Genomic DNA, 25,786 nt, shown 5'->3' on the forward strand with positions numbered 1-25,786 from the left:
TGAATGTTCCCAGAGCTAAGACCCATACTACGTTTTAACAGTTTCATATTCCTTTTAATTACTGTAGAGCATTCAGATGTGTGGGCAATTTTTAATGCCTAGTTTAAATAACCAGTCCTTAATTCTAAACCTGTTTTAAAGCAGGCATAGAGTCCTTTCTAATTTAGAGTTCTGATGAAGAAGCAAAGTGGAAATATGAGAGAGATAATTATGTACAGTATAGTAACATTGTATAAACTGAAATACTATAGAAAGTCTTAATTGTCTTAATTGTCTAAATTTTATTTTTCAAAATACATGAAACATACATATTTGGAAGAACTAAAGTATGCACCATCCTTTCTCTACCATCTTGTAAAACATGAAAGTGTTTCTTTCACCTCCCCCAGTGAAACTGTAAACAAACATATTGTTTGCCACACCTTCCATAAAATTTGGCAAGATCTGAATCCAGCCTATCAGCCATCAATCAGTTAGCCATCTGCAATGTGACTGGTGTTGCTAGGATATAGTGGCTTCAGTTCTGTGCCCAGCTTTGAAATCAATCGGATTTAAGGAGCCCAACTGTATGCAAGATCGCAGCCATTGTTTCTAACCTGGTTTGTTAAGGTGACATGAGAACACAGCTTTGAAAGTCATTATGAACAAATGGGATTCTTTCTCCCCCCACTCCCCAAAGTGAAAGAAAATGCAAACTTCTCAGATAGTCTCTTGTGTGATTATGAGTAATCTTCTCTCTCTCTCTCTCTCTCTCAATATAAATATAAATATAAAGGTAGAAATGCTGAAGGGGCCGCTGATATTAACAGGTACTGCTGCACTGATTGAGACCCATTTGCTGGATTCTGCTACCCCCAATCATCCTGCCAACGTTAAACCTCCAAAGACGAAAGTGACACTGCCATTTATTTCATTGGAAGCACAGCTTGAGGGAAATTGGATGCTTCAGAATGTGGAGTCACCAATGATAAGATGGGGATTGTTAATACTAAACCTGGTGTGGCTTTCTGTATTTATCTTCAGCTCTGCTAATATAATGACTAACTTGTCTTGTCTCATTTATCCCTTTGGGTCATAATGGGGCCCTCTGAGGCCTGAATAGCTCTGGAGAAAGAAAGGTATCCTGTAGACAGTTTTTTTCCCTTGTTGAATATATTTTGTACCTTCTGCCTGAAATGTTTTTAAAAGGTTAACACAGTTCCATTTTAACAAACAAATAAAACACAACAACTTTTCACGCCTTTGGCCTGAATGTAGAGTGGCATCGTTTAATTTTTTTTTGCTACCTACATCTGAAAAGGACTTATGTTTAACCTGGAAGCTTATTTTCATCCTTTGTATTGCTTCGCATATTCTGCGTTCAGGACTGATACTGAGGAGGCTTCATGGAAGATGGCACAATGAAAAGGCAGCCAATCACTTGCTCTTTCATCTCAGGTACCAAAATGTCCTGGGCTGGCCCAGTCTTTGTTTCTTGTTCTGTGGACCCTATAACGCATCTCTGACTCTAAACCCATGTACTAGAATTAGCAGAAGAACATAAGAAGGGCCATGCCGGATCAGCCCACAGGTCCATCTAGTCCAGCGTTCCGTTCACACAATGGTCAGCCAGCTGTCAACCGGGAACCCGGGGGTTGGACTCGATGGCCTTGTAGGCCCCTTCCAACCCTGCTATTCTATGAACCCGCAAGCAGGACGTGAGTGCAACAGCATCCTCCCAAGCCAAAAAGACTTTACTGTCTTTACCATAGTCCCGTAGCTGTTTCCTATTGCTCCGAAACTAGGGTTTCTCAGTACAGAGGTCAAATACAGACCGCAAAACTGGTCTGCCAGAACATTTGGTTTGCTGCACTGAATCTGCTGCCTCACAAGAGGCTGGGAGGGTATACAAATGAATCTTCAGAATTACTGCTCTAAACCAGTGTTCCAGAACCATTTTACAAGTGATTGGCCCAGGCACAAATCCATTTACTCCACCAAATTTTCTCTGAGGTGGATAACGTCCCAGAGAAGTCTGCGTGGAAGTTAACTGATTGTAGCTGAACTGTGGGTGTATTCATGGAAGCATTTCGACTTGTGTGCGTGTGTTGGTGTGGGACTATCGCTCTGTAGTGGAGCACGTGTTGTGCTTGCAGAAAGCCCCAGGTCCAATCCGCGGCGTCTCCGGGTAGAAGGATCAGGTTGTAGCTGATGGGAAATAACTCTGCTTGTGATCCTGGAGAGCAGCTGCCATCCAGAGTAAACAATACCAGCCTAGATGGCCAAGGAGTCTGACCTGGTATACAAGGCAGTTTCCTGTGTTCCTAAGCAAATATCCTGGTGTCTGGATTATAGATCTGTGGTGCATCAGCAGCTTATACAGCTGGAGCGAAGCACCCCCCCCCCCCAGTAGTACCTGCTGTGTAAATGCTGCTTGGGTCCTTTTTGATGCCCCTTTGAGTTTGTTACATAAATGGGTCAGGGAGAGCAATCCTATGGCCCCTAGGCAGCTTCACGGCCGGGGGGGTAAGATTGTTTGGTTTCCTGGTTCTGACCTTGGGGACGGGGCTCCAACCTCGGAGACAGGAAACCGCACTCCCCTCCCCCTCATAGCCGGTGCAGAGAGAACTGCACCGGCTACCTCTCCTGCTTGGAAAATGGGGTGCGGAGATGAGGAAAAGGGGGTGTTCCCAGGGGTAGGAAGGGGAGGAGACTGGGGCGGCTATGCTATGCTGTTTCATATGGCCAGCCCAGCCTTCTTCCCTCCCCCTCTGAGGTGCTGCTGCTAGATGGGCAAAATCGCCTGTCTAGCAGAAATGCAGGGTGGCTGGAGGGTGGAGGCGAACATCGCCTCTGCTTCCTCCTGCCCTGCGTTGGATACTCTGCAGCCTCCAAGTTCGGAAGCTGCCGACTATCCACATCAAATTGCACCCTAAGGTGCCTTACAGAGGATGAGGATTCTGGGGTTTGCTGTGCTGGGAAACACACTCCTTATGTTTCCCTCTTAGCCAGGTATTTACAGTCCAACCTTCTTACAAGCAGAGGTCCCTGTGTCACCATAACTTCTTGGCTGTCAGGCCGCTGCCAGTTTCTTTTAAAACAAAAGCTGGGTTCTTGGTTTGACCAGCTTTCAGGTGAATGTTTCTGGCAGGGCCATCACAGGTGACAGATTTCTTCTGGGTTTGGGTGTGGGAATGCTTTGCTAACTAGGAACATAGGAAGCTGCCTTATACCCAGAGACCATGGGTCCATCTAGCTCTTGACTCTTGGCACTGACTGGCAGCAGATCTCCGTGTTTCAGACAGAAGCCTTTCCCAGGCCCACCTGTACATGCCGGGGACTGAACCTGGGGTCTTCCGCATGCTCTGCCACATGAATTGAGGCCTTTCCGCCCAGGCAGCCTTCCCCAAATGGGTGTCCTCCAGTTGTTTTGGAGTACAACTCCCATCAGCCTCAGCCATTCAGGCTATGGCTGGGGCCAGTGGGAACTGTAGCCCAAAATACCTGGAGGTCACTGGCCTGGAGAAAGCTTCCCTACAGCTACCTTCTGCCCTTTCTTAAAGTGTGGCTTCTTAAATTGAAGTCTCTGCTTCGTACGTTTGCATGGGTCTAGAAATTAGACCAAACACACATGAAGGAAAGGTCTGAAAGATTACTCTGAATTCTTCAAAGGTGCTGTATTACGGAAGTTTGAAATTGGCTTCCATTTATAAGGCGTCAGCTGGAAGCTTTAACAAGCTCTTCCTTTGCGTGCTCCCCCCCCCCCCTTTCTGGCATTTTGGAGTTCTGTTGCACAGAATTGGTTGCCTGTGATAGCTGTATAATAGGGGTGCTTTAAGAGGGTGGCTGAAGCAGTGTGTTTCACCGTCACCAGAACATACAATAATCTGGTAAATCTCCTTACGCAAACTGCACTGTATAAGCCAAGCGTGGTTGTGCTTATAAAAAATGAAGTCCTTTGCACCCAGTGAATGTTGTAGAAATTGCCTTCTTCCTCACTTTTTCCTACAGTAGTCAATTCTTCTGCTCTCCAAATTAATTCACAGGAAGAGGAGCAGGGCAGTGCTAAGAGGGAGTTAAAAGGGAAGCCATTCCTTACAATGCAGCTTACCATATCATCTTCTTTCAGCATTGAAGGAATCTGTATTTTTTTGTTTGTTTGTTTGGGGCTTCTACAGGAGGCAGTAGACTTGGCAGGAATGGGGAGCCCAGCATCCAAGGGAGATTGCAGCTGGCTACCATGCAGGGCTTTTCATGGAATCCCGTGTGCCAAAATGGGAATACCCTCTTTCGTTTGCCCATTTCTCTGCAGAAAGATTGCACCTTGCATCTGAAGAAGCAAACAGCATGTGCTGGAATGAAGCAACTTCATTTGCTCAAGGGAAATAACGTACTTCCAGCCTTTTCTTCCTCTCCACCCCTCCATGACACCCCCCTATGACACCCCCCCCAGTGGAAAGCATCCGAGGGGGTTGGTATTTTAGCAGCTGTCCCAAAAGGAAATGGTACCTGGAAATCTTCCTTCCTGTTTCAAGGGGAGCTCATGCTTCCTACTGGACTGAATTTTTAGCACAAGTGGGTTTTAACCTAAAAATGCAGCCTCCCTGTTCTTCTCCTTTGGTTTTAAACTGGCTTTAAAACAACAACAACCCAGACAGGATATTCTGTTTTCCTCCTCCTGATGTGTAGGCAGAGAGGTGCTTTGAACAGGGCTGCCAGATGAAGGGACAGGTTCCTTGCGTTGCAAAGACGAGCTTCTATTTTACTGTAAAAAAAAAATGGCAGGTCGTGTGTCTGTGAACAATGCAGTTATGAAATGGCTTTGCTCAGCTGAGCCGAGCATGCTCAGAAGCAGCCTGTAGGGGGAGGTTGAGAGAGATGATCTAATTCAGAGCAAATTTTTGGGATTGAAGGGAAAGGCCAGGCTCCTTCCCCCATGACAGAGCAGAAATGAGACTTCTGGGACTAGGCCTGTAGGCTTTGTGTGAGAGCTTTAAAGGATCTGCTGCTCTTATAGGACCTTGGCTACTGAGTTTTGGAGGTGTCTTGTTTTTTGTCTTGTTTTTTTAGCCTTTCCAAAAAGGATCATGTCTTAGAGAAGGCTTTTATTGTTTCTTGGTAGGCCCTTGGTTACAATTCCTTCCTCTGCTTTTTCTCTCTCTCTCTTTTCCTCATGCTTCTACCTTCTTTTTTCTGCAGAGTTCCTTGCTTACTCAAGCCTTTTATCCACAAGCTGAATCTCAGTTTGAACTTGAAGAGGATGTAATATGTGGGGGACCGGGGTGGGTGAGGGGTGGATCCTTCTGTGCTCCATTTCACAAGCACATCTTGGAGAAAGGGGATGGAACCATATTACATCTGTGTCTTTCTGTCTCTTTTTCATATTTAATGTGAAAATGGGATTGGTCTGTTATGGGGAAGGGAAGTGGTTTTGATTATTTGGGGTGAAGGGGACCTTTATAATTTTATTAAAATTGTATTTTCTGGGAAGTGAAGACAAGATATATACTCACACACACTTTGGATCTCCCTGGGTCGAAATGATCTAATTTGGACTTGCATGACTTCGGCTCTCTCTTCATAACGTTTTATTCTCGTTAATCTTGTAGGGGTCTGAAGGTTTCAAAATGGACAATTTCCTGCCATCAAGAGGGTACAGCCCGTGCTGGGCATGATGCTAGTTTGCCAGACAGATCCTAAGCATGTTTACACTTAAGTAAGTCACATTTATTTCTGTGAGACTTACTTCCAGGTAAGTGTGCTTAGGAGAACAGCCTTACTCTTGATTTCCCTTTCCCTGGTGTGGCTTTCTTTTCTTTTTTTTCTCCTTCCCCAGGGCAACCAGAGGAGAGGTTCTGGATAATACTGCAGTATTTTTGTCTGTGGCAGCCTATGCAGGGAGATGTTCTGACTGCAGTTGTGTTTGGGTGTGGGGTTTTGCATCATTCGTTTCAGCTATCCTTAAATATTCTAAAAAGCCACAGTTACTTGGCTTCCAAATACTATTACATCTTGATTTCTCATTCCTTCTTTTGGTGGGAAGTTTGTTTTTATAGTTGCCCTGGAAAGGAAAAGGGAGAAACAGGAGAATGTGTCATTTGGAGAAGGAAAGGAGTACTGTCTTTGGTTAGCCAGTCAAGTGAAATGATTGCTAACATTAAAAGATGTACCTGAGAACAAGAGGCAGGGAGGCTTTGGCCAAAGCTTGTTTGGTTGTTACAGGCCTGCAAAGAAATGGACCTGACTTGCAAAGAGCTGGTGAAAATAGTGACCGAAAACAAGCCAACTTCCTTTTTATCCTACATTTTTCCTTCTTTATTGTAATAATGCACAGGATCATTTGGAGGATCCGTGGGCAGGAGCAGGACTACGACTTCAAAGAAATACTCTCCAAATGCTTTACAAAATATCCCCTGTGGTACTTAAAAAATAATAATACTTTGGTTCATAATTTGTGATGAAAATGCTTTGCTTCCTTACATCTCTCTCTTTCTCTCTCTCTCTCCCCCCTTCTCCTGATGCCAATGTTAGGGAGGTGATTTTTCTTAGATCAAGGCGTAGAGGATGCTGCTTTGTTTAAATTTACAGCTGTTGGAAGTTGCCTGTTGTTGTTACTGGATTGCTATTACTGGATTGCCTTTACCAGCCTTGGCTTGCATGCTTTGGCTGTCTCGCACAGTAAGTCAACAATTGTTTTGGCAAAGCTAATCCTGGGGGGTTTGTTTGTGATTAGAATGTGGTGGGTTTGTTTTTTTTTTAAGAGAGGATTGATCTGGCATTGACTCTGGAAGGTAGCAGACCTTCATCAAGGGTGGAATGCAAAGAGAGGCATTGAGGACAAAAGGCAGAATGGATAGCCCAGGTGTTCTGAACCTTCTGGCCATGTGTGAGTTTGAAAGCCTTTCAGAACCATCCTTTGGTTTGGTCCATTCTGTGCCCTTGCACTGTAGCCTCCCTCGATCCATTTCCCGCACGTTTTCTGCGAGGTGACCTATTTCACTTCAAACAAGACAGCTTTTCTTCTGGGTTTCTCTCCCCACCCCCCCCACCCCCAAAGTGATAAATGAAAAACAAAAACAAGAGACCCTGAGGTAGGATGCCATTTTAGCATATTGAGCCTCTTCTTCCCTCTTGCCAGATTAACACGGAGCTGTGGGCTATGATGCAACCCTCTGGTCTCATGGGGAGGAGGAGAAGAGAAGGCCAACGAAAGCTGTGCCGTGTAATTGAAATGCACGTATGGTGCCTTTTCTGTGCCCTCATTAGGACCTGATCAACCTGGTTGCCTTCTTTATTGTGTTTTGAAACGTTCTCAAAGATCCAGTTCGGAGGTTGGTTCTGTGCTTGGAAATGATGCACGCTCTTGGACTGCGATGGGGCAGGGGGAAGTATTGGTCTTCGAGAGCGTTCCCTTCATCCTTCTTAGTCCTCAAGTAGCAGGGAAGGCTTGTACATAGAAGTGAGAAGGAAAATCGCACCTAGTTTTAGCCTACTGCTTGTCATGTATTTTTATTAAAGAAAGCCCTTTCAAAGGGGCCCCATCAACACTATAGCCTTCAAGGGGAAATGCTTCTTTCTCTTCCGTGCATATATATTGTGTATGTATGCATAAATAATGCTGTTTTGGTTTGGATGCCCAACCTTTGTGAAGACTCTCTAGTGACTGAAGATTAATAATCACTGTGTTGTAGAGTGGAGAATGGAGACAGACGGCTGCAGGAAGGGGTGGGGGGAGAGGGAGTGGAGAGACTCTTATTCTGAAGCAATCTTTGCTTAGCAGTTGGCTTTTGTTGGGAGTGCTGTTAAAGCAGACATTTCTCTGCTTGGGAGGGTTGGGTATAAGATTTCTCCGCCAATCAGGATCCGACAGATTGGGGCATGGTGGAGTATGAGCAAAAGGGAAGTTTGCTTTGCATTTAAGGGGGAAAAATGGAGGTACTGACAGAATTGCTGGGAACACGTTTGGGTGGGCTTGGTGGGGTGCTGGAAGGCATTGGATGGTCATTGCAGAAAGCTACTAATTTCTGGGGGAGAGTATGTGTGTGTCGTTTGTGGGGGAGAGTGTAGAGTTCTTCATGGCTCTGTTTTATGTGAATAACCTTCAAGCTGCAAACAGTGATGTGGCTGATATTTCTGATTGATCAAGGAGAAGGGAGGTTGAATCCTGGGTATTTTCATGGAGTTGAAGCCCGTGACTGTAGCCTCCTTTGATTGTATACCCTTCAAACTTGTCTAGGGTGTGTGTGTGTGTATGTGTTCTTTCTACCTACAGGACAAAGAGGCATGGTGCTCCTTTAAACACTGCTGTTGGGTTTTTGGCTGTTGTCTTTTAGTGGGATGAATCTGTTGGAGAAACTGGTGACTTAGGAAGGAAGGAGCTTTTGGACAAATGGCTGTAAATTATGATCCATGCGGATACATGGCTGACGGAAAAGTCGAGTGAGATAGCCTTTTGTATGGCACTGGTGGTAATGAACATGAGCAAAGCGCCTTTTTAACATTGTGCATTGTCTTTGAAAGCATCACTGTCTGGACTCTGTGGGATGGATGGGGAGATTCTGAAAACGAAAGCTAGGCCAGGAAAACGTTGTTTATGGTTTGCTTTGACTTCAGGGCCTACTCTATTGAGTACCTACAACACGTTCCAGTGACAGACCTTTCAAGAAAAACCTCACACACCTAGTTTCCCAGGCGCTTGGGAATTTTCAGATACTTTCCCAGCCCTAAATAAGATGGACTTTGTTAGGAAATGCTGAAGGTTTCAAAGATTCTCAAGTAGAGCAATTGGATCACCTGTCTGAAGTGCAGAGTCTTTTAGCTGGAATTGGTATTATGGCTTTAGGTAGAAACAACTCGCAACATACAATGTCTGAAAACGAAATGGGCCCATTTTAATATGTGGCTAATGATGCTGAGAGAAATTATTCTCTGTGAGCAAACTCAAAAAAAGGGGTCCTGATTGTTGCCCCTCCTTTTTTATGCTTGATTGATAAATTATGCTCGATTTTTTGATTGATAAACTACTCTTGGCTTAACCAGCGAAAGGCTGGCCTAGGTTCTAGACTGAGATGACAGTAGACTGTAGACAATGGAAAATGGTCCTGTTTTGTTCAGAGTTGGACCTTGGGGTTATACTTGCATTAGGAACAACCAATCATCTTACTTAAATGCCGACCTGATGTCTTAGGACAAGGACACATACACACTTGTACATACCCACAAACACGCACATACTCTTTCATCTCTGTACAGTCACTTCTGGCCATCCCTGGGTATGTGATCGTGTTGTATGAATTGGCGGTATCCAGATGCTACTCAGCAGCTGTGGTTTTTAGAGGCACCGTCACTATAGATACTGCTTTGGAGCCTTTCTATGCACTATCCAGAAAAGTTCAGGTTCACACATTACCTTTCTCTCCTTGATTTGCATGCACGAGTTATGCACGGGGAGACAAAGCTCGATACATTTGCATGTGGACCAGCCCTTGGTCTCCCTTGAAAGGGAGCTGCTTCAGTAAGTGTCTGTAAATATGAATGTAAAGTAAAGGCAACCTGCATGAGAATCCCAGCAGTCACACTTGGCTCACTGTCTGTTTCTTGCCTATTTGGTTTATCCCAGGCATGTACAGACAAGTTACTCAGCGAGAAAAGTGGCATTTTTTCTTTTGTGAAACTGGAAAAGGGGGACCTCTCTGCATCAAGGCTGAGTTTGCTTAGAGCAAAAACTATGGTGTGGCCAGTAGGGAAGAAGCGAATGGAAAAGGCAAATGTGCCATACATATGGCAAGCACTGGAAGAAACATCTGGTGGGAAAGGAAACAGGCCAGACAGGATCAGGCTTTGCTTGTGTGGAAGCAGTTGTTTGAAGTGATGTACTTGCTGTTGTGCACATCCATTGGTTTTTCCTTTAGCAGTTAGGAACGTAGGAAGTTGCCTTATACCAGATCAGACTATCTGTCCACCTGACCCATTATTGTCTACTCTGACTGGCAGCAGCTCTCCAGAGCCTCAGGTAGGGAGAAGTATTTCCCATCGTCTGCTACCTGACCCTTTTTAAATTGGTGATGTCAGGGATTGGGACCTTCTGCATGCAAAGCTTGTGCTTATCCCAGATTTATCTCAGCCCTCCCCAGATTTTTTGGGAGACAGGTGGGCTTGAGGAGTCACAAGGCTATTGTGGGCACATCTGCTCTCTGTGCTGGCCAGACAGTTGGCTTGACCTTGGCTGCTACTTCAGTACTGATGGACACAGCATGAAACAAACTCTTTTCCATCCCTCCTCCTTTCCCATTCCTCAGAACAGCCTCTGAATCCCTTTGACTGTACTTAATTAGTCATTACGAGTACCAAATATACCAGTTTGGCTGGTAGAATACCTTTCTTCCTTCTTTCTTCTGCAGCCAGTTAGACCGTCTAGTGTTATATAGTGAACTTGAAATACATGGAAAGGATATTGTGACACACTGGAAAAAAATATAGAGATTTGTGGACTCGGCATAAAAAGTATCTTCTAGAAGATAGGGAGGTGCACATTTTTTCAGCTCTTTAGTGAACAACGTCAGACACGGAGCTCCACAGAAGTGGTTGTTCACACGTTTCACTTTCTACCCCACTGTTCTCTTGCATTATGTTAAAAAGGACACATATTAAGAGGGTCATGTGTTGTCTTGGTATTCCAAATGACTTGTTGCAGGGAAGTTTCATATTGATTTAGGGTCAGGTAGGCATTCCACCCCCTTCCTGGATCACTGCCTTGTTGTGGCGAAGGGGCTTGCGTAACTCAGTGAAGCCATAAGCTATGCCATGCAGGGCCACCCAAGACGGACAGGTCATGGTGGAGAGTTCTGACAAAATGTGGTCCACTGGAAAAGGAAATGGCAACCCACTCCAGTATTCTTGCCAAAAAAACCCCATGGAACGTATCACAAGGCTAAAAGAGATGACGCTGGAAGATGAGCCCCTCAGGTTGGAAGGTGTCCAATATACTATTGGGGAAGAACAGAGAGAATTTCCAAGTAGCGCCAGAAAGAGTGAAGCGGCTAGGCCAAAGCCGAAAGGACACTCAGCTGCGGATGTGTCTGGTGGTGAAAAGAAAATCCGATGCTGTAAAGAACAATATTGTTTAGGAACATGGAATGTAAGATCAATGAATCAAGGTAAGCTGGAGGTGGTCAAACATGAGATGGCAAGATTGAATATTGACATCTTGGCAATCAGCGAACTAAAATGGACAAGCATGGGCGAATTTAATTCAGGTGACTATTATATCTACTACTGTGGGCAAGAATCCCTTAGAAGAAATGGCGTAGCACTCGTAGTCAACAAAAGGGTGGGAAAAGCAGTACTGGGGTACAATCTCAAAAACAATAGAATGATCTCAGTACGAATCCAAGGCAAACCATTCAACATCACAATAATTCAAGTCTATGCCCCAACCACTGAGGCCGAAGAAGCTGAGGTTGATCGGTTCTATGAAGACCTACAACACCTTCTAGAACTAACAGCAAAAAAAGATGTCCTTTTCTTCATAGGGGATTGGAATGCTAAAGTAGGAAGTCCAGAAATCACCGGGATAACAGGCAAGCATGGCCTTGGTGTACAAAATGAAGCAGGACAAAGGCTAATAGAGTTTTGCCAAGAGAACATGCTGATCATAGCAAACACTGTTTTCCAACAGCACAAGAGGCGACTCTACACATGGACATCACCAGATGGTCAATATTGAAATCAGATTGATTATGTCCTTTGCAGCCAAAGTTGGAGAAGCTCTATACAGTCAGTCAAAACAAGACCTGGAGCTGACTGTGACTCAGATCATGAGCTTCTTATTCAAAATTTCAGCTGAAATTGAAGAACGTAGGGAAAACCACTAAACCATTCAGGTATGACCTAAATCATATCCCTTATGAATATACAGTGGAGGTAAGGAATAGATTTAAGGGATTAGACCTGATAGACAGAGTGCCTGAGGAACTATGGACGGAGGTCCATAACATTGTTCAGGAGGCAGCAACGAAATCCATCCCAAAGAAAAAGAAATGCAAGAAAGCCAAGTGGCTGTCTGAGGAGGCTTTACAAGTAGCTGAGGAAAGAAGGGAAGCGAAAAGCAAGGGAGAAAGGGGAAGATGTATCCAACTGAATGCAGAGTTCCAGAGAATAGCAAGGAGAGACAATAAGGCCTTCTTAAATGAACAATGCAAAGAAATCGAAGAAAACAACAGAATGGGAAAGACTAGAGATCTCTTCAAGAAAATTGGAGATCTCCAGGGAACGTTTTGTGCAAAGACGGGCATGATAAAGGACAAAGAAGGCAGGGACCTAACAGAAGCAGATGAGATTAGGAAGAGGTGGAAAGAATACACAGAAGAACTATACAGGAAAGATCTGAATGTCCCTGACAGCCATGATAGTGTGGTCACCGAACTTGAGCCGGACGTCCTAGAGAGTGAAGTCAAGTGGGCCTTAGGAAGCATTAGTAACAACAAAGCTAGTGGAGATGACAGTATTCCAGCGGAGCTATTTAAAATCCTAAAAGATGATGCTGTTAAAGTGCTGCATTCAATATGCCAACAAATTTGGAACACTCAACAGTGGCCACAAGACTGGAAGAGGTCAGTTTACATTCCAATTCCAAAGAAGGGCAATGCCAAAGAGTGTTCAAACTACCGTACAATTGCTCTTATTTCACATGCCAGCAAGGTTATGCTGAAAATCCTACAAGCTAGGCGTCAGCAGTATGTGAACCGAGAACTACCGGAAGTACAAGCTGGGTTTTGAAGAGGCAGAGAAACTAGAGATCAAATCGCCAACATTCGCTGGATCATGGAGAAAGCAAGAGAATTCCAGAAAAACGTCTATTTCTGCTTCATTGACTACGCTAAAGCCTTTGATTGTGTGGATCACAACAAACTATGGCAAATTCTTAAAGAGATGGGAGTACCAGACCACCTTACCTGTCTCCTGAGAAACCTGTATGAGGGTCAAGAAGCAACAGTAAGAACCAGACATGGAACAACCGATTGGTTCAAAATTGGGAAAGGAGTACGACAAGGCTGCATATTGTCACCCTGCTTATTTAACTTATATGCAGAGTACATCATGAGAAACGCTGGGTTGGATGAATCACAGGTCAGAATTAAGCTTGCTGGCAGAATTATCAACAACCTCAGATACGCAGACGATACTACCCTAATGGCAGAAAGCGAAGAGGCTCTAAAGACCCTCTTGTTGAGGGTGAAAGTGTAGAGTACAAAAGCTTGTTTGAAACTCAACATTAAAAAAAACTAAGATCATGGCATCTGGCTCCATCACGTCCTGGCATATAGAAGGGGAAGAAATGGAAGCAGTGACAGATTTTATTTTCTTGGGCTCCAAGATCACCGCAGACAGTGACTGTAGCCATGAAATTAAAAGATGCTTGCTCCTTGGGAGGAAAGCTATGGCAAACCTAGACAGCATAGTAAGAAGCAGAGACATCACCTTGCCGACAAAGGTCTGTCTAATCAAAGCTATGGTTTTCCCAGTAGTAATGTGTGGCTGTGAGAGCTGGACTGTAAGGAAGGCTGAAGGCTGAAGAATTGATGCTTTCGAGCTGTGGTGCTGGAGAAGACTCTTACGAGTCCCCTGGCCTGCAAGGAGGTCAAATCAGTCCATCCTAAAGGAAATCAACCCTGAGTGCTCATTGGAAGGACAGATACTGAAGCTGAAGCTCAAATATTTTGGCCACCTAATGCAAAGAGAAAAGTAACTGGAAAAGACCCTGACGCTGGGAAAGATTGAAGGCAAAAGGAGAAGGGGACGGCAGAGGATGAGATGGCTAGATCTCATTACCAATGCAATGAATATGAACTTGAGCACACTCTGGGAGAGAGCGGAGGGCAGGAAGGCCTGGCGTGCTCTGGTCCATGAGGTCACGAAGAGTCGGGCATGACTTAACGACTGAACAACAAAGGCATTACACTAAGCCATGGTTGGCTCCAGCCATCGTTTAGAGCCGTAATATTGGTTTGAGCTTCAGCGTACAAATGCAAACCATAGTTTAGAGCCTTTTGGCTTTTTGTTCTTTTTCTGTTTGACTGATGCTCCTGTTTCTATGGTGATGTGTCGTTCCTGACATTATGCCAAACCAAAGACGTTGCAAACTCACTTTAAACCATGGTTTCTGATTCTAGTGTGCTGGTGCGTCGTAAACCATGGTTTTGTCAATTCAGACATCTCATCCAAGTGTAGTACCTTAACAACGTCTAAGTGTGATGTCTGAATTGAACCTTGCTCAAAAACAATTCTTCTTTAAAAAGATACTGCTTTTAAAAAGCATCCTAAGATAAGGCAATGTAACTGTTTTGCTTCAATAGAGCAACTCAAGTCCAATAGCTGAGCCTCTGTCAGGGTTAATAGTGTTTTTTTTTTTTTTTAATACAACCAGATAATGGAGACATAAAATTGTCACCAAGAAATGGTATAGACTGAATTGGATGATTTTTGGTGCTACCCGGTTCAAAGTCTTATCACTGGTAAAATGTACTTCAACTTTGAAAAATGAGTTGCTCTGTCTCTGGGCAGAGGGCATTTTGGTTTGGGTTTCCCCAGAGCGATAAGGGCCCCCAGCCCATATCATGCCTGCACCTTGAAAATTAAGTTCAAGTCTTTTGTGATTCTGTCTAATTTTTTAAATACATAGAATGGGATAGGAGTAGGCAAGGAGTGAGGATGACTTAGAAAATGATCAACACAGTGAAGAAGAAAGCAAGTACCACCAGTGGTGAGATCTCTCTTCTCTCTCCCCCCCGTGCCCCTAATCATGAATATACTTCCACTTACTATCTGCATTTTGTAGCTGGAACTGATTGACGAATATAGGAAGCTGCCTTATGTTGTCCCATCTAGTTCAGTATTGTTTACAGTACTGGCAGTGGGTCTTTGGGGGCTTAGACAGAGAGCTTTCTGCATCCCCTGCTACCTGAAATAGGGATTGAACCTGGGACCTCCTACATGCAAAAGGTCCCATTCTGTCACTGAGCTATGGAAGCTTCCGTATGCCAAGTCTGACTATTGGTTCACCTAGCCCAGTATTGTCTGCTCTGACTAGCAGCAGCAATCCAAGAAGTGAGGCAGAGAAGGGTCTTTCTCTGACTCTTGCAAATGAAGATGCCAGGGGTCAAACCAGGGACCTCCTGCATGCAAAGCAAGGGCTCTACCGCTGAGCTAGCATCCTTGCCTAAATGTGATTTCTACTTTCTAATATGCAAGTCCCGCTGGTATCACTAGAACCCATCCTTGTGATGCACACCTTCTCCACTCCTGAGAAATTTGCTCATCTCACTGATACAGTGATGTGCGTTTTCTGGAATATTTCTGGAATATTTTGAACTGAAAAATGTTCCAGAACATTTTTCTATGTGAATTAGGGTAATTTGATGAGCTTCCGCCAGGCTTTAAAAACCTGGCTCTGAAGGTGGGCATTTTGGAGGGGGGGGTAGGGCTTTTTAGAGCAGTGTTGTTTTGTTATATTGTTTTGTTCAGTTGATTATGTAAATTTGTTATTAGTATTTTACGCCGCCTAGAGTGGCCAGGTAGCTGGCCAGATGGGCGGCTAATAAATCTAATAAATAAATAAATGTGTGTTGGGACATTTTCAGTTTGCATTGAAAAATTGTCTGATGCCCAACAAAGTGATCCAATGTAGTGTGTTTATTTTACTTGTATTTAGTAAACAATGTAGATGCCAGACATGTTGGAAGTCTTGTTAGTCAGTAGACAAGCCAACCTGGGCATCAGAGTTTGAGTTGTTCTGGATGGGATAGCACTTACTCTGAAGGATTAGGTTTGCAGCTTGAATTCAGCACTGCTTCTCAAAGGTCAGGTGGTGGTTAAGTGCCTTTGCCCAGCTTCAGCTATTGTGCCAGCTGCGCCCCTTCCTGGGATATGTGGATCTTGCCACTAGGTTGTTGTTGTTTATTCAGTCAGTCGCTTCCGACTCTTCGTGACTTCATGGACCAGCCCACGCCAGAGCTTCCTGTCGGCCGTCGCCACCCCCAGCTCCCCGAAGGTCGAGTCCGTCACCTCCAGAATATCATCCATATGCCATATGCCACTGGGATCCATGCCTTAATCACCTCTCATCTAGAGTACTGTAATGGCCTGTATGTGGGACCGCCTTTGAAAAGTGTCTAGAAACTACAGCTAATGCAAAATGTGACAGCCAGAGTGTTGTCTGGTATGCATTACAGAACATAACACCTGTCTTAAATCAATTTTACTGGCTTCCCATTTGTTTCCACGCCCAAGTGCTGGTCTTACCTATAATGTCCTAAATGTCTTGAGCTCAGGATATCTGAAATCCTACCCCCTTCTCCCATATGAACCTGCCCATAACTTATCATCAGAGGTCCTGTTGTTGTTGTTGTTGTTGTTAACATTTCTATATCGCCCCATAGCCGAAGCTCTCTGGCCAATTTACAAAAGTTAAAACATTAAGCTATGACTTACCCCCTAGAAAGATTAGGTAAGGTTGTACATGAGACAGGGCCTTTTGTGTAGTAGTACCCTGATTGTGCAACTCCCTCCCATGTTTCAGACAGTCAGTGAAGACTGTATTGTTCCATCGAGTTTTTAATAAGATTTTAATGTTTGTTGTCTGTTTTATTCTCAAGGAGATCTCCATTCTTCTTTTTAGTTTATTGTTTTGATGTATTAGTATTTTATTGTGTTTTGTTGTGGTGGAGATCGTATCTAATTTGAGTTAGATCAAATCACCTTGAGTGCCCATTGGATGGAAGGGTGATTCATAAATATGTAAAACAAATACATTTTACTTAGTTAAGACATTTCTATACCGGCCAATAGCCAAAGCTCTCTGGGCGGTTCACAGAAAGTAAAAGCACGAAGTACCGAATAAAAACAGTTAAAATATAAAAGCTTAAAACCACAGTATAAAAATACAACCAGAATAAAACCTAGCAGCAGTGCAGACATTTGAAATACAGTTAACAGATTTAAAACAGCAAAGTTAAAAGTCTATAATGCTAAACTGGTGGGAAAATAAAAAGTTCTTCACCTGGTGCCTGAAAGAGTACAACATAGATGCCAGGAGAACCTCTTTAGGGAGCTCATTTCACAGCCAGTGTGCCACAGCAGAAAAGGCCCTCTTCCTGGTAGTCACTCGCCTCAGTAAATAATAAAATCTCAGTAGAAGAGCTGGCATATGAATGGCTTTAAAGCTCCTATCAAACAACAACTGAACACTGAATACTACCCTGGAAGGACTGCTGTTGGTATATAAAGATCATTGGCATTGCAGGGAATGCTTATTGATCTTTTCTGATAATTAAAGGACAAAGCAAATTAAGTCAACAAGGAACTGGTCTGCAAAAACCCTGTCGCATACATCATAGCCAACCTTTGAAACCCTTTGGAACCTATTTGCGTGGGACATTGTGAATGCCAACTAATAAAGCTGGCTCAAAGAAAAAGTGATGGTGTATAAAACGAGGCAGGGTATGGAGGAAGTGGGCAGGAAGATGTTTTTCTCCCTTTCTCAATACTAGAACCCGATGAGGTTATCCAGTGAAGCTGAACGGTGGTGGATTCCAAACAGATATGCAGTGATGGCTGTCAAATTCGATGGCTTTAAAAGGACAAGGCTATCGTTGGCTACTAGTAATGATGGCTACATATTATCTCCAGTATAGGAGGCAATATGCCTCTGAATATCAGTTTCTGGGGAATATGAGTGGGAGGGTGCTATTGCACTCATGTCCTACTTGTGGGCTTTGTATAGGCAGCTGGTCTGCCACTGCGACAATAGAATGCTGGACTAGATAGGCCTCTGGTCTGATCACAGAATCATAGAGTTGGAAGGGACCTTGGAGGTCATCTAGTCCATCCCCCTGCTTAGTGCAGACTGTGGACTGCAGCGTGTAGCTACGGCATCCCTGACAGATGGCCATCTACTGTCTGCTTAAGTACTTCTGGTGAAAGAGAACCCACCACCTCCCAAGGCAATCTATTTCACTGCTGAGCAGCTCTCATCATCAGTAAGTTTTTCCTAATGTGTAGCTGAAATCTGCTTCCCTATAATTTATACTGGTAGGTTCTAGACCTGCCCTCCATATTCTGCGTGGCAGCCCTTCAGATATTTGAAGGCCACTGTCATGTCTCCCCTTAACCTTCTTGTCTCCAGGCTAAACATGCCCAGCTCTTTCAACCACTCCTCATAGGACTTGGTTTCTAGAGCCCAAACCATCCTGGCTGTTCTTCTTTGGACACACTTCAACTTGTCAATGTCCTTCTTAAAATGGGGCACCCAAAACTGGACAAAGTACTCCAGTTGCAGCCTGATTAATGCAGAATAGAGTGGAACTATTACTTCCCATGATCTGGACACTATACTTCTGTTAATGGAGCCCAAGATTTCATTAGCTTTCTTAGCTGCTGCATCGTGCTATTGGCTCATAATCCACTTCTGATCCACTAAGACACCTAGGTCCTTTCCACATGTACTGCTGCCAAGCCAGGTCTCCCCCATCCTACACTTGTGTCTTTGATTTTTTCTACCTAAATGCAAAGTGTTACATTTATCTCTGTTGAATCTCATCTTGTTAGATTCGGCCCAGTCTTTCAGCCTGTCTAGATCCTTTTGAAGCTTGATCCGATCTTCTGCGGTGTTCATCAAGTACGACTCTTCTTATGTTCTTATGAGAAGACCAGTTCTGTGGCAAATTGGGGCCATAGGTAGCAGTCACCTAAGAAGAATGCTTAAAAATGTAACCACATGTTTGGGCTGTCCATTGACATCTCTTTCCTCACAAAACTGAGTGAACAAAACCAAATGGATGTCTTGATACCTGCTCGGTGCTTCAGAATGGACCTGTGGAAGCTTTCTGTTATTGACAAGTATTCCAGAGTTGAATCTTGACTCAGATCTCCTCTGTAGGTTACATAGAATGGAGTGATATACCGAGATGTAGACCACGTCAAACATAATGAACCAGCCCATCAAGGAGTGGGCTAAGATAAACATTTCTCTCTGAAGTTCCAGTTTACTATATGCAGGGGTATTTTGTTTTTAATGAGGGAGGGAGCATCTTGAAATTGTTATTTTCTCCCCCGCAGTAGTCTGAAGTGCTACAGACCAGAATTCAACCACCTTATCCTGCGTAACATGCAGATTAAGTCTCAGCCCAGAATTCACAACCAACTTGTGGAATTAGCTCTCTGCCCAGAACTCACAACTGGGTTAAACAACCAACTTGCCTAAGGGAAAACTGTTGGTTCTCTGGAAATTCTAGGTTCTAGGTACTTCTGGGTTTTGTGTTGGAAGCACCAAATTATTTTTGAAATAATTTTGATTTGAAGTATTTAAGACTCTAGTTTTTACAGTTTTGTAAGAAAAATGCACACTTGCCCTGTTGCGTGATTGAACTGTTTTGTATTTTTAAGTGTCAATGGAAAAAGTCTGATTATTTTTATCTTTGGCATAGTGATACTTAAATTGTGGTGATCTCTATGGTCTTACTTTTACAATTTTTTTTTTTACCTGAACTCTCCCTCTCCCTTCTGTTTTCTTTTGATCATTCTTTTTTTATATCCTTGGCTTTGGCATATCATTTATTTATTTATTTATTTATTTCATTTCTATACCGCCCAATAGCCGAAGCTCATATTATGGCTTAAACCTGGTTACTAAATACATTTGTGAAAGCATGTTATATGAAAACAAGAAGCTGCTGCATACTGGGTTAAATAATTGGTCTATTTAGCCTGGTGCAGTCCACTCTGATTGGCAGCAGCTCTCCAGCATCCTAGCCAGAGGTCTTTAAATAGTGATGTTGTCCATTGAACTTGGGGTCTTCTGTGTTCAGAGTGTGTACTCTAGTGTTGAGCTATGGTTCTTCCCAACTATGTTTTTGAAATCAAGCAACTATGTGTTTGAAGTAAAGTTCAGCGGTTGTGCCTGGCTTTGCGTGTGCTGTTGCTTTCAGAGTTATGCTTGTTGGCAACACGTAACGGGGGTCTCTCAGTGATGGCACCACGTATGTGGAACTCCCTGTCCCAAGAAGCTAGGCTAGGTGAGGGGAACCTGTGTCCCTCCAGATGTTGCTGGCGACAGATTGTATAATCCCTGACCATTGGCCATGCTGGCTGGGGTGTTGGGGGTTGGGAGGCCAACACCATCTGGAGGGCCTCAGGTCCCCCACGTGGAACTCCCTGTCCCAAGAAGCTAGGCTAGGTGAGGGGAACCTGTGTCCCTCCAGATGTTGCTGGCGACAGATTGTATAATCCCTGACCATTGGCCATGCTGGCTGGGATGTTGGGGGTTGGGAGTCCAACACCATTTGGAGGGCCTCAGGTCCCCCACCCCCATTTATCTGTGTTCCACTGGCAATTGAAGACATTTCTCGTTAAACAAGCATTTGACTCTGGTATTGTTTAATTTTATTGCCTGGTTGTAGGTTTTGTCTTTGTGCTTTTGTCTTAGTTGCTGCTTCTAGTTTGTTGTAAATATGTTTTAATGACAGGTTATTGCGTTTATGCTTTTTATATCCTGTAAATTGTTTTGAACAACTCCTTGGGTGGGTAAAAAGCGGGATATAAATTTCCTAAATACATGTTTAGCAGAGAGCGATTTGATCCCTGCTGTGCCACTAAAGTGCTGATTATCATGCTGGCTTATACTAATAGGTGGGCTTTGTGCTTTCAGCTTGAGTGTGCTGTGGATATAGCCCAGCCTCCCCCACCTGGTACCCTTCAGATGTTTTGGACTAGAACTCCCATCATCCCTGACCATTGGCCATGTTGTCTGGGGCTGATGGGAGTTGAAGTCCAAAACACCTGGAGAGCACCAGGTTGGCGAAGGCTGATTTAGTTCATTCTTTCACAACAACCCTGTGCTGTAAATAAGCTAGGCCGAGAGGGGGAGGCTTGATTAAGGCCACCTCGTGAACTGCAAGTAGGGATTTGAAGCATACTTCTTCTACCCCAAGCTCAACCGTCTCTGGCCATGACACCATCTTGCAGCATCCTGATAGTCTCCTGTTGCCCTTAGTTCTTTGCCCATGAATCTCTGCTCTGGTTTGGGGATGAAAGTGGATCCTGTTCAGCAGCAGGTCTTGCTAATTTATAAAGTATCAAAATACGATTTCTTTATTTTTTTCTGTCCCGTTTAGCGAGCTCTGATGAGTAAGGGGAACATCAGAAGAGAGATCTGCATGAAGACTGATCTGTTGAAAGATATCACCAACAACAAGGAGGAAGGTGAGTGCAAACTTTTAATCCAGTGCTGCACCCTTCCTGCCAGAGTACATGCAGCATTTGTAGCATAATAGGGAGAGTGATTTTGGGGCAAAGCTTTTACACATAGCACCTTCCATAGTTATTGGACTACAATTCCCATCAGTCTTGCCTTTGGGCCATATTGGCCCAAATTTATTTTTGATTTCCAGAATTTGATTTCCCGTAATTTGAAATAATTCCATAATTTGATTTCCCTTAATTTCCAATGCAAACTACTTAATTTGCATAGGAAAATCTTTAGTTTGCATCGGAAAATGGGAGCTGGAGTCCAACAACATATGGAGGGCGCTACAGCTCCTTAAGCTCATCATTCGCGTTTTGCGTATTCTGCGGGTTCCCTCACTGCTGTTCTGAATTGCCATGATAGATTTTTGCTCTGTTATTTTGTGATACTATGGAAGCTTGACAGACATGAATATACATGAACTCCCTATTTGTTTTCTAGCGTCCCTCTTGTGGGATTCCAATAACACACAGAATTCAGAATAAAAATGTATTATGTTTGTATCTGATTCTTCATTCAAAGTGCTTAGAATGGCTTACATATTGTTTCTAGGTGGTTTCCCATCCTGGCAGTGCCTGGATTAGCTTCAGTGGTAGAGCTGTGTTGTGTGCCTTCAGTGCCAAGCTTTATTGCTGTACAAATGTGTGCGTTTGTGTTAGGGTTAGGGTTCCCCTTATGACCTGGGCCCCCTGAGCAACTAAGAGTCATATCTTCCTTCTTTACCTTCCCCTTCCCAGTAACGTGGGGCTTAGGCTGTGGATGTGGGGGGTGACTGACACTCTAGACGCAGGGTTTAACCACAACAGTTTACTGGTAAATTAAAGCAAGCAAATCACAGCTAAAGGTATTTAGGGGAATTATGCCAGCCTCTTGATCATTTTAGTTGTAGTTTTCTGCATTTTTTCCAGTTCTACAATATCTTTTCTTAGATCTGGTGACCAAAACCGTATGCAGTATTCCAAGTGTGGTTGCACCATAGATTTATATAAGAGAAGTATGATATTGGAAGTTCTGTTCTCAATTCCTTTCCTAATTATGTCTTAACAAGATCTGAAACTGCAAGGCTAAAGATGCACCCCATTTGAAACAGCCCTCATGCTATTTCACTTGCGATCGTAGGCTAGTGCTTAAGCCGAGAAATAACTCCTGTATAGAAATTGGCCTAAAGTGGTGGTGACCAAACTCTGTGTTATTAGCAAATTTTGAATTACAAATTAGGTGAAATTGCATAGGATTATTTGCATAGGAAAATTTTCAGTTTGTATCTGAAACATTTCCAATGCAAAGTAGTTAATTTGCAATTAGTTAATTTAAATTAAATTAGTTAATTTGCATAGGAAAATGTTCAGTTTGCATCGGAAAATGTTCTGATACCTTAGGGCAGGGGTGAGAAACTTGTGACCCTCCAAATACTTTGGCCTACAACCACCATCATAACATCACTCCAAAAGTCCCGGAGGTTGATACATTTCCTTCTCCTAGAGCTTATATATATCGACAGCAGCTTACATGACAGCTCTGTACTAGGGTGGGTCACCACCTGGCCTTTGGCATCTCTGCTTAAATTGCTGAGAAGATCAACTATGATGGAGTTCAGCAACTAGATCCTCCGGGTCGATATGGTCATTGTTATTGTCCTCAAATTTGGACACCTTTGCAGGAATTTGGGCTGGTTGTGAATCTGTGACTTGGAGTTGGATGCTAAATTAAAAAAGGGTAGACCCAGCCAAGGATGGGAATGTTATGCTCCAAAAACACATCCTCCTGACCCTATTATATCAACAGTGCACTCGTTAACACAGAACCATTTTTTGAAAATAAAAATAGACACAGGTACACCCATAACTTATTTTTTTTAAGTGGTAGCACACAGCTGTGATGCTTTCTCAGTCTGATGGCACACACATATCTTTCAGAGTTTGTCAAACAAAATGGGAATTTCAAGAAACCATCACGAAGTTAGTGTTCTGTCTTGCCTGTCTGCCTAATGACTGTATGTATGTATGTATGTATTTACAATATTTGTATACTGCTCCATATCTAAAACAGATTTCGGAATGGTGAACATAAAAGGTAAAATAGTAAAAGGATAGAAAGATTAAAACACCATATTAAAATTTATGCTTTTTAAAAACATAATACCAATAAAACCATGGCTAGTCAGTTAAGGAATGCTTCCTGGAACAGAGTTGTTCTCAGGAGGTGCCGGAAGCAACACAGTGTTGGTGCCTGCCTGACCTCCATGGACAGGGAGTTCCCAAGAAAGGGGGCCACCACATCGAAGGCTCTTCTCCAGAGGGACTCCAGTTAGGCCATAGGTCCATGTGGAACCACCTCATTGACCAGGCAGGTTGGTAAGGGAGAAGGCGCTCTCTCAGGTATCCTGGTCCCAAGTTGTTTAAGGGTTTGTACACTAGTACTAGAACCTTAAACCTGTTGTGGTAGTGAATAAGCAGCCGGTGCAGTTCCCTCAGCAAAGGAGTTACATGCTGAATAGGGGCAGCTCCTGACAACAGCCGAGCTACTGTGTTCTGCACTAGCTCCAGCTTCCGGAGCAGCCTTAAAGGCAGCCCCACATAGAACACATTGCAGTAATCCAGGCCTGTGGTTACTGGAACCTGTACCACTGTGGCCAATCTATCCTTGTCCTGGAGAGGCCATAAGTGGCGAACCAGCTGAAGCTGGTAAAAGGCACTCCGAGCCACCATGGCCACTTGGGCCTCCAGTGACAGTGATGGATCTAGGAGCACCCCCAGGCTACGAACTTTATCTTTCAGATGGAGTGCAACCCCATCAAGAACAGGCAATGAGCCTATCTCCCGGGCTTGGGAACCACTTACCCACAGGGCTTCTGTTCTGCCAGGATTCAGTTTCAGTTTATTGGCCCTCATCCACCCATTACTGAGTTCAGGCACTGATCCAGGCCTTGCAAAGCCTCTCCTGATTCAGATGTCACAGGGAGATAGAGCTGTGTGCCATCAGCGTACTGATGGCTCTTGGCTCCAAATCCCCTAAAGACTGCTCCCAGTGGCTTCATATAGATGTTAAATAACACTGGGGACAAGGTGGTACCCTGCGGTTTTGCATCCCATCTTAAGTCAAGGCAGAATGCACGAAATTATCTCATTTTATCTTCATAACCCTGGTGCGGGAGGATAGAATTGCTTTAGAATAATTTTTAAGGGCAACTTGAGAAATGTCCCTTTTCATAAGCATTAAGAACTCCCATGGTGAAAATGATATTTTCTTACAAGTGTTTTTGAAAGTCCATCATGAGAATATTTACAGTTTTTGAAAGTTGTATAATTTTTCACTAAAAATATATATCCTCCAAATCAATTTTTATTTTTGTCACTGGTGATTTAAAAGCATTTTCTAGGTCATAAATCTAATGTTAAAAATGTTCAACATTAAGAATCTATGTATCTACAAGTTCTTAAACTTTAAATTAATGGTGAAAAATATTTTATCTGTGTTTCAGAACATTGGAGATGGTTTAAGAAAAACAATATTCTTTCCGCATTTCTCATCAGTTTTTAAAGGCTACGAGCTGTTTTATTTATAAAAGCAAATACTTCGTGTTGGACAGCTGGTCAGGCTCAAACCAAATTTGTTTGTTAACTGATATGTTATCGTGCTGTGAACTGCCCAGAGAGCTTTGGCTATTGAGTGGTACAGAAATGGAATGAATGAATGAAGTATTTGGGGTTTGGAAGTGAGATATTTTGGTTCGCAAAGTTATGCAGTTAGATGGTTTTGGTTAAGTTCTTTCTCTAGCTGATTTATTTCAAAGCCAGACTTTACTGCCTTCATTCATGTATGGCTTGGTTCTCAAAGGATCCTACTAGATTAGCTTTCCCCAAACTGATAGCTTCCAGATGTGTTGTTGGCCGGGGATGATGGGAGTTGTATTCCATGCTGACTGAGGCTATGAACATCAGAAGAGCCCTGAAAGAATTTAGCTACTCAGGAAAGTGAAACTATTTATCTACATTATCCATCTCAGTAAATTGTCATTAGAATGTGTTACGTCTACAGAAATACCTGAGGAAGACTTTTTGTAGTCAAAACAGAATTACACTGGGGGTCCATAGACTGTCAGATATAACTGATATTGTTGCTCTTGAAAAATTGACTGACTGTTAACAAGTTATATGGTTGTTTTGAAAAACTAATTGGCATAACTTGTACCATCAAGCATTACAGGTTTTGTAAAAAAAACATTTAACTGGTCTAGTGCGGTGTTGTCACGTTTCTTACACTTACAGTATTTATCTCAAATTTGTTACCGGGGGGCCTTGTCTTTTTTGTTCTGTACATTTATTTACAGCCACTTTGTACTCTGGTTCCCCACCAATGCAAGTCCCCAAGATGGCTTGGGATATTTTTTATTATTATTTTAAAATAATAATTAAAGGTAACAATAGGAGCAACAGCTAGCCAATTTGCAGCTGTAAGTTATGGAGAAGTATAAGAACATAAGAGCCCTGTTGGATCAGACCAAGGGTC

General features: G+C 43.3%; 1 protein-coding gene across 21 annotated transcripts in view; it reads left to right on the forward strand.

Moving 5' to 3' along the window:
* EHMT1 (euchromatic histone lysine methyltransferase 1) overlaps positions 1-25,786 on the forward strand; it is a 200,231-nt gene that overhangs the window by 60,122 nt on the left and 114,323 nt on the right. For 9 of the 21 annotated variants that reach the window (XM_084820643.1, XM_084820630.1, XM_084820638.1 and 6 more), the window contains one exon: positions 21,147-21,234. In XM_084820643.1, the coding sequence (XP_084676769.1) occupies positions 21,156-21,234 (79 nt within the window). In that variant the 5' untranslated portion in view covers positions 21,147-21,155. The other 12 variants (XM_084820625.1, XM_084820626.1, XM_084820644.1 and 9 more) reach the window with 9 other exon arrangements.

This window comes from Heloderma suspectum, chromosome 14 (assembly GCF_057233095.1).
Source record: "Heloderma suspectum isolate Gila_16-S chromosome 14, 16-S_ref, whole genome shotgun sequence".
Lineage (NCBI taxonomy): Eukaryota > Metazoa > Chordata > Lepidosauria > Squamata > Helodermatidae > Heloderma > Heloderma suspectum.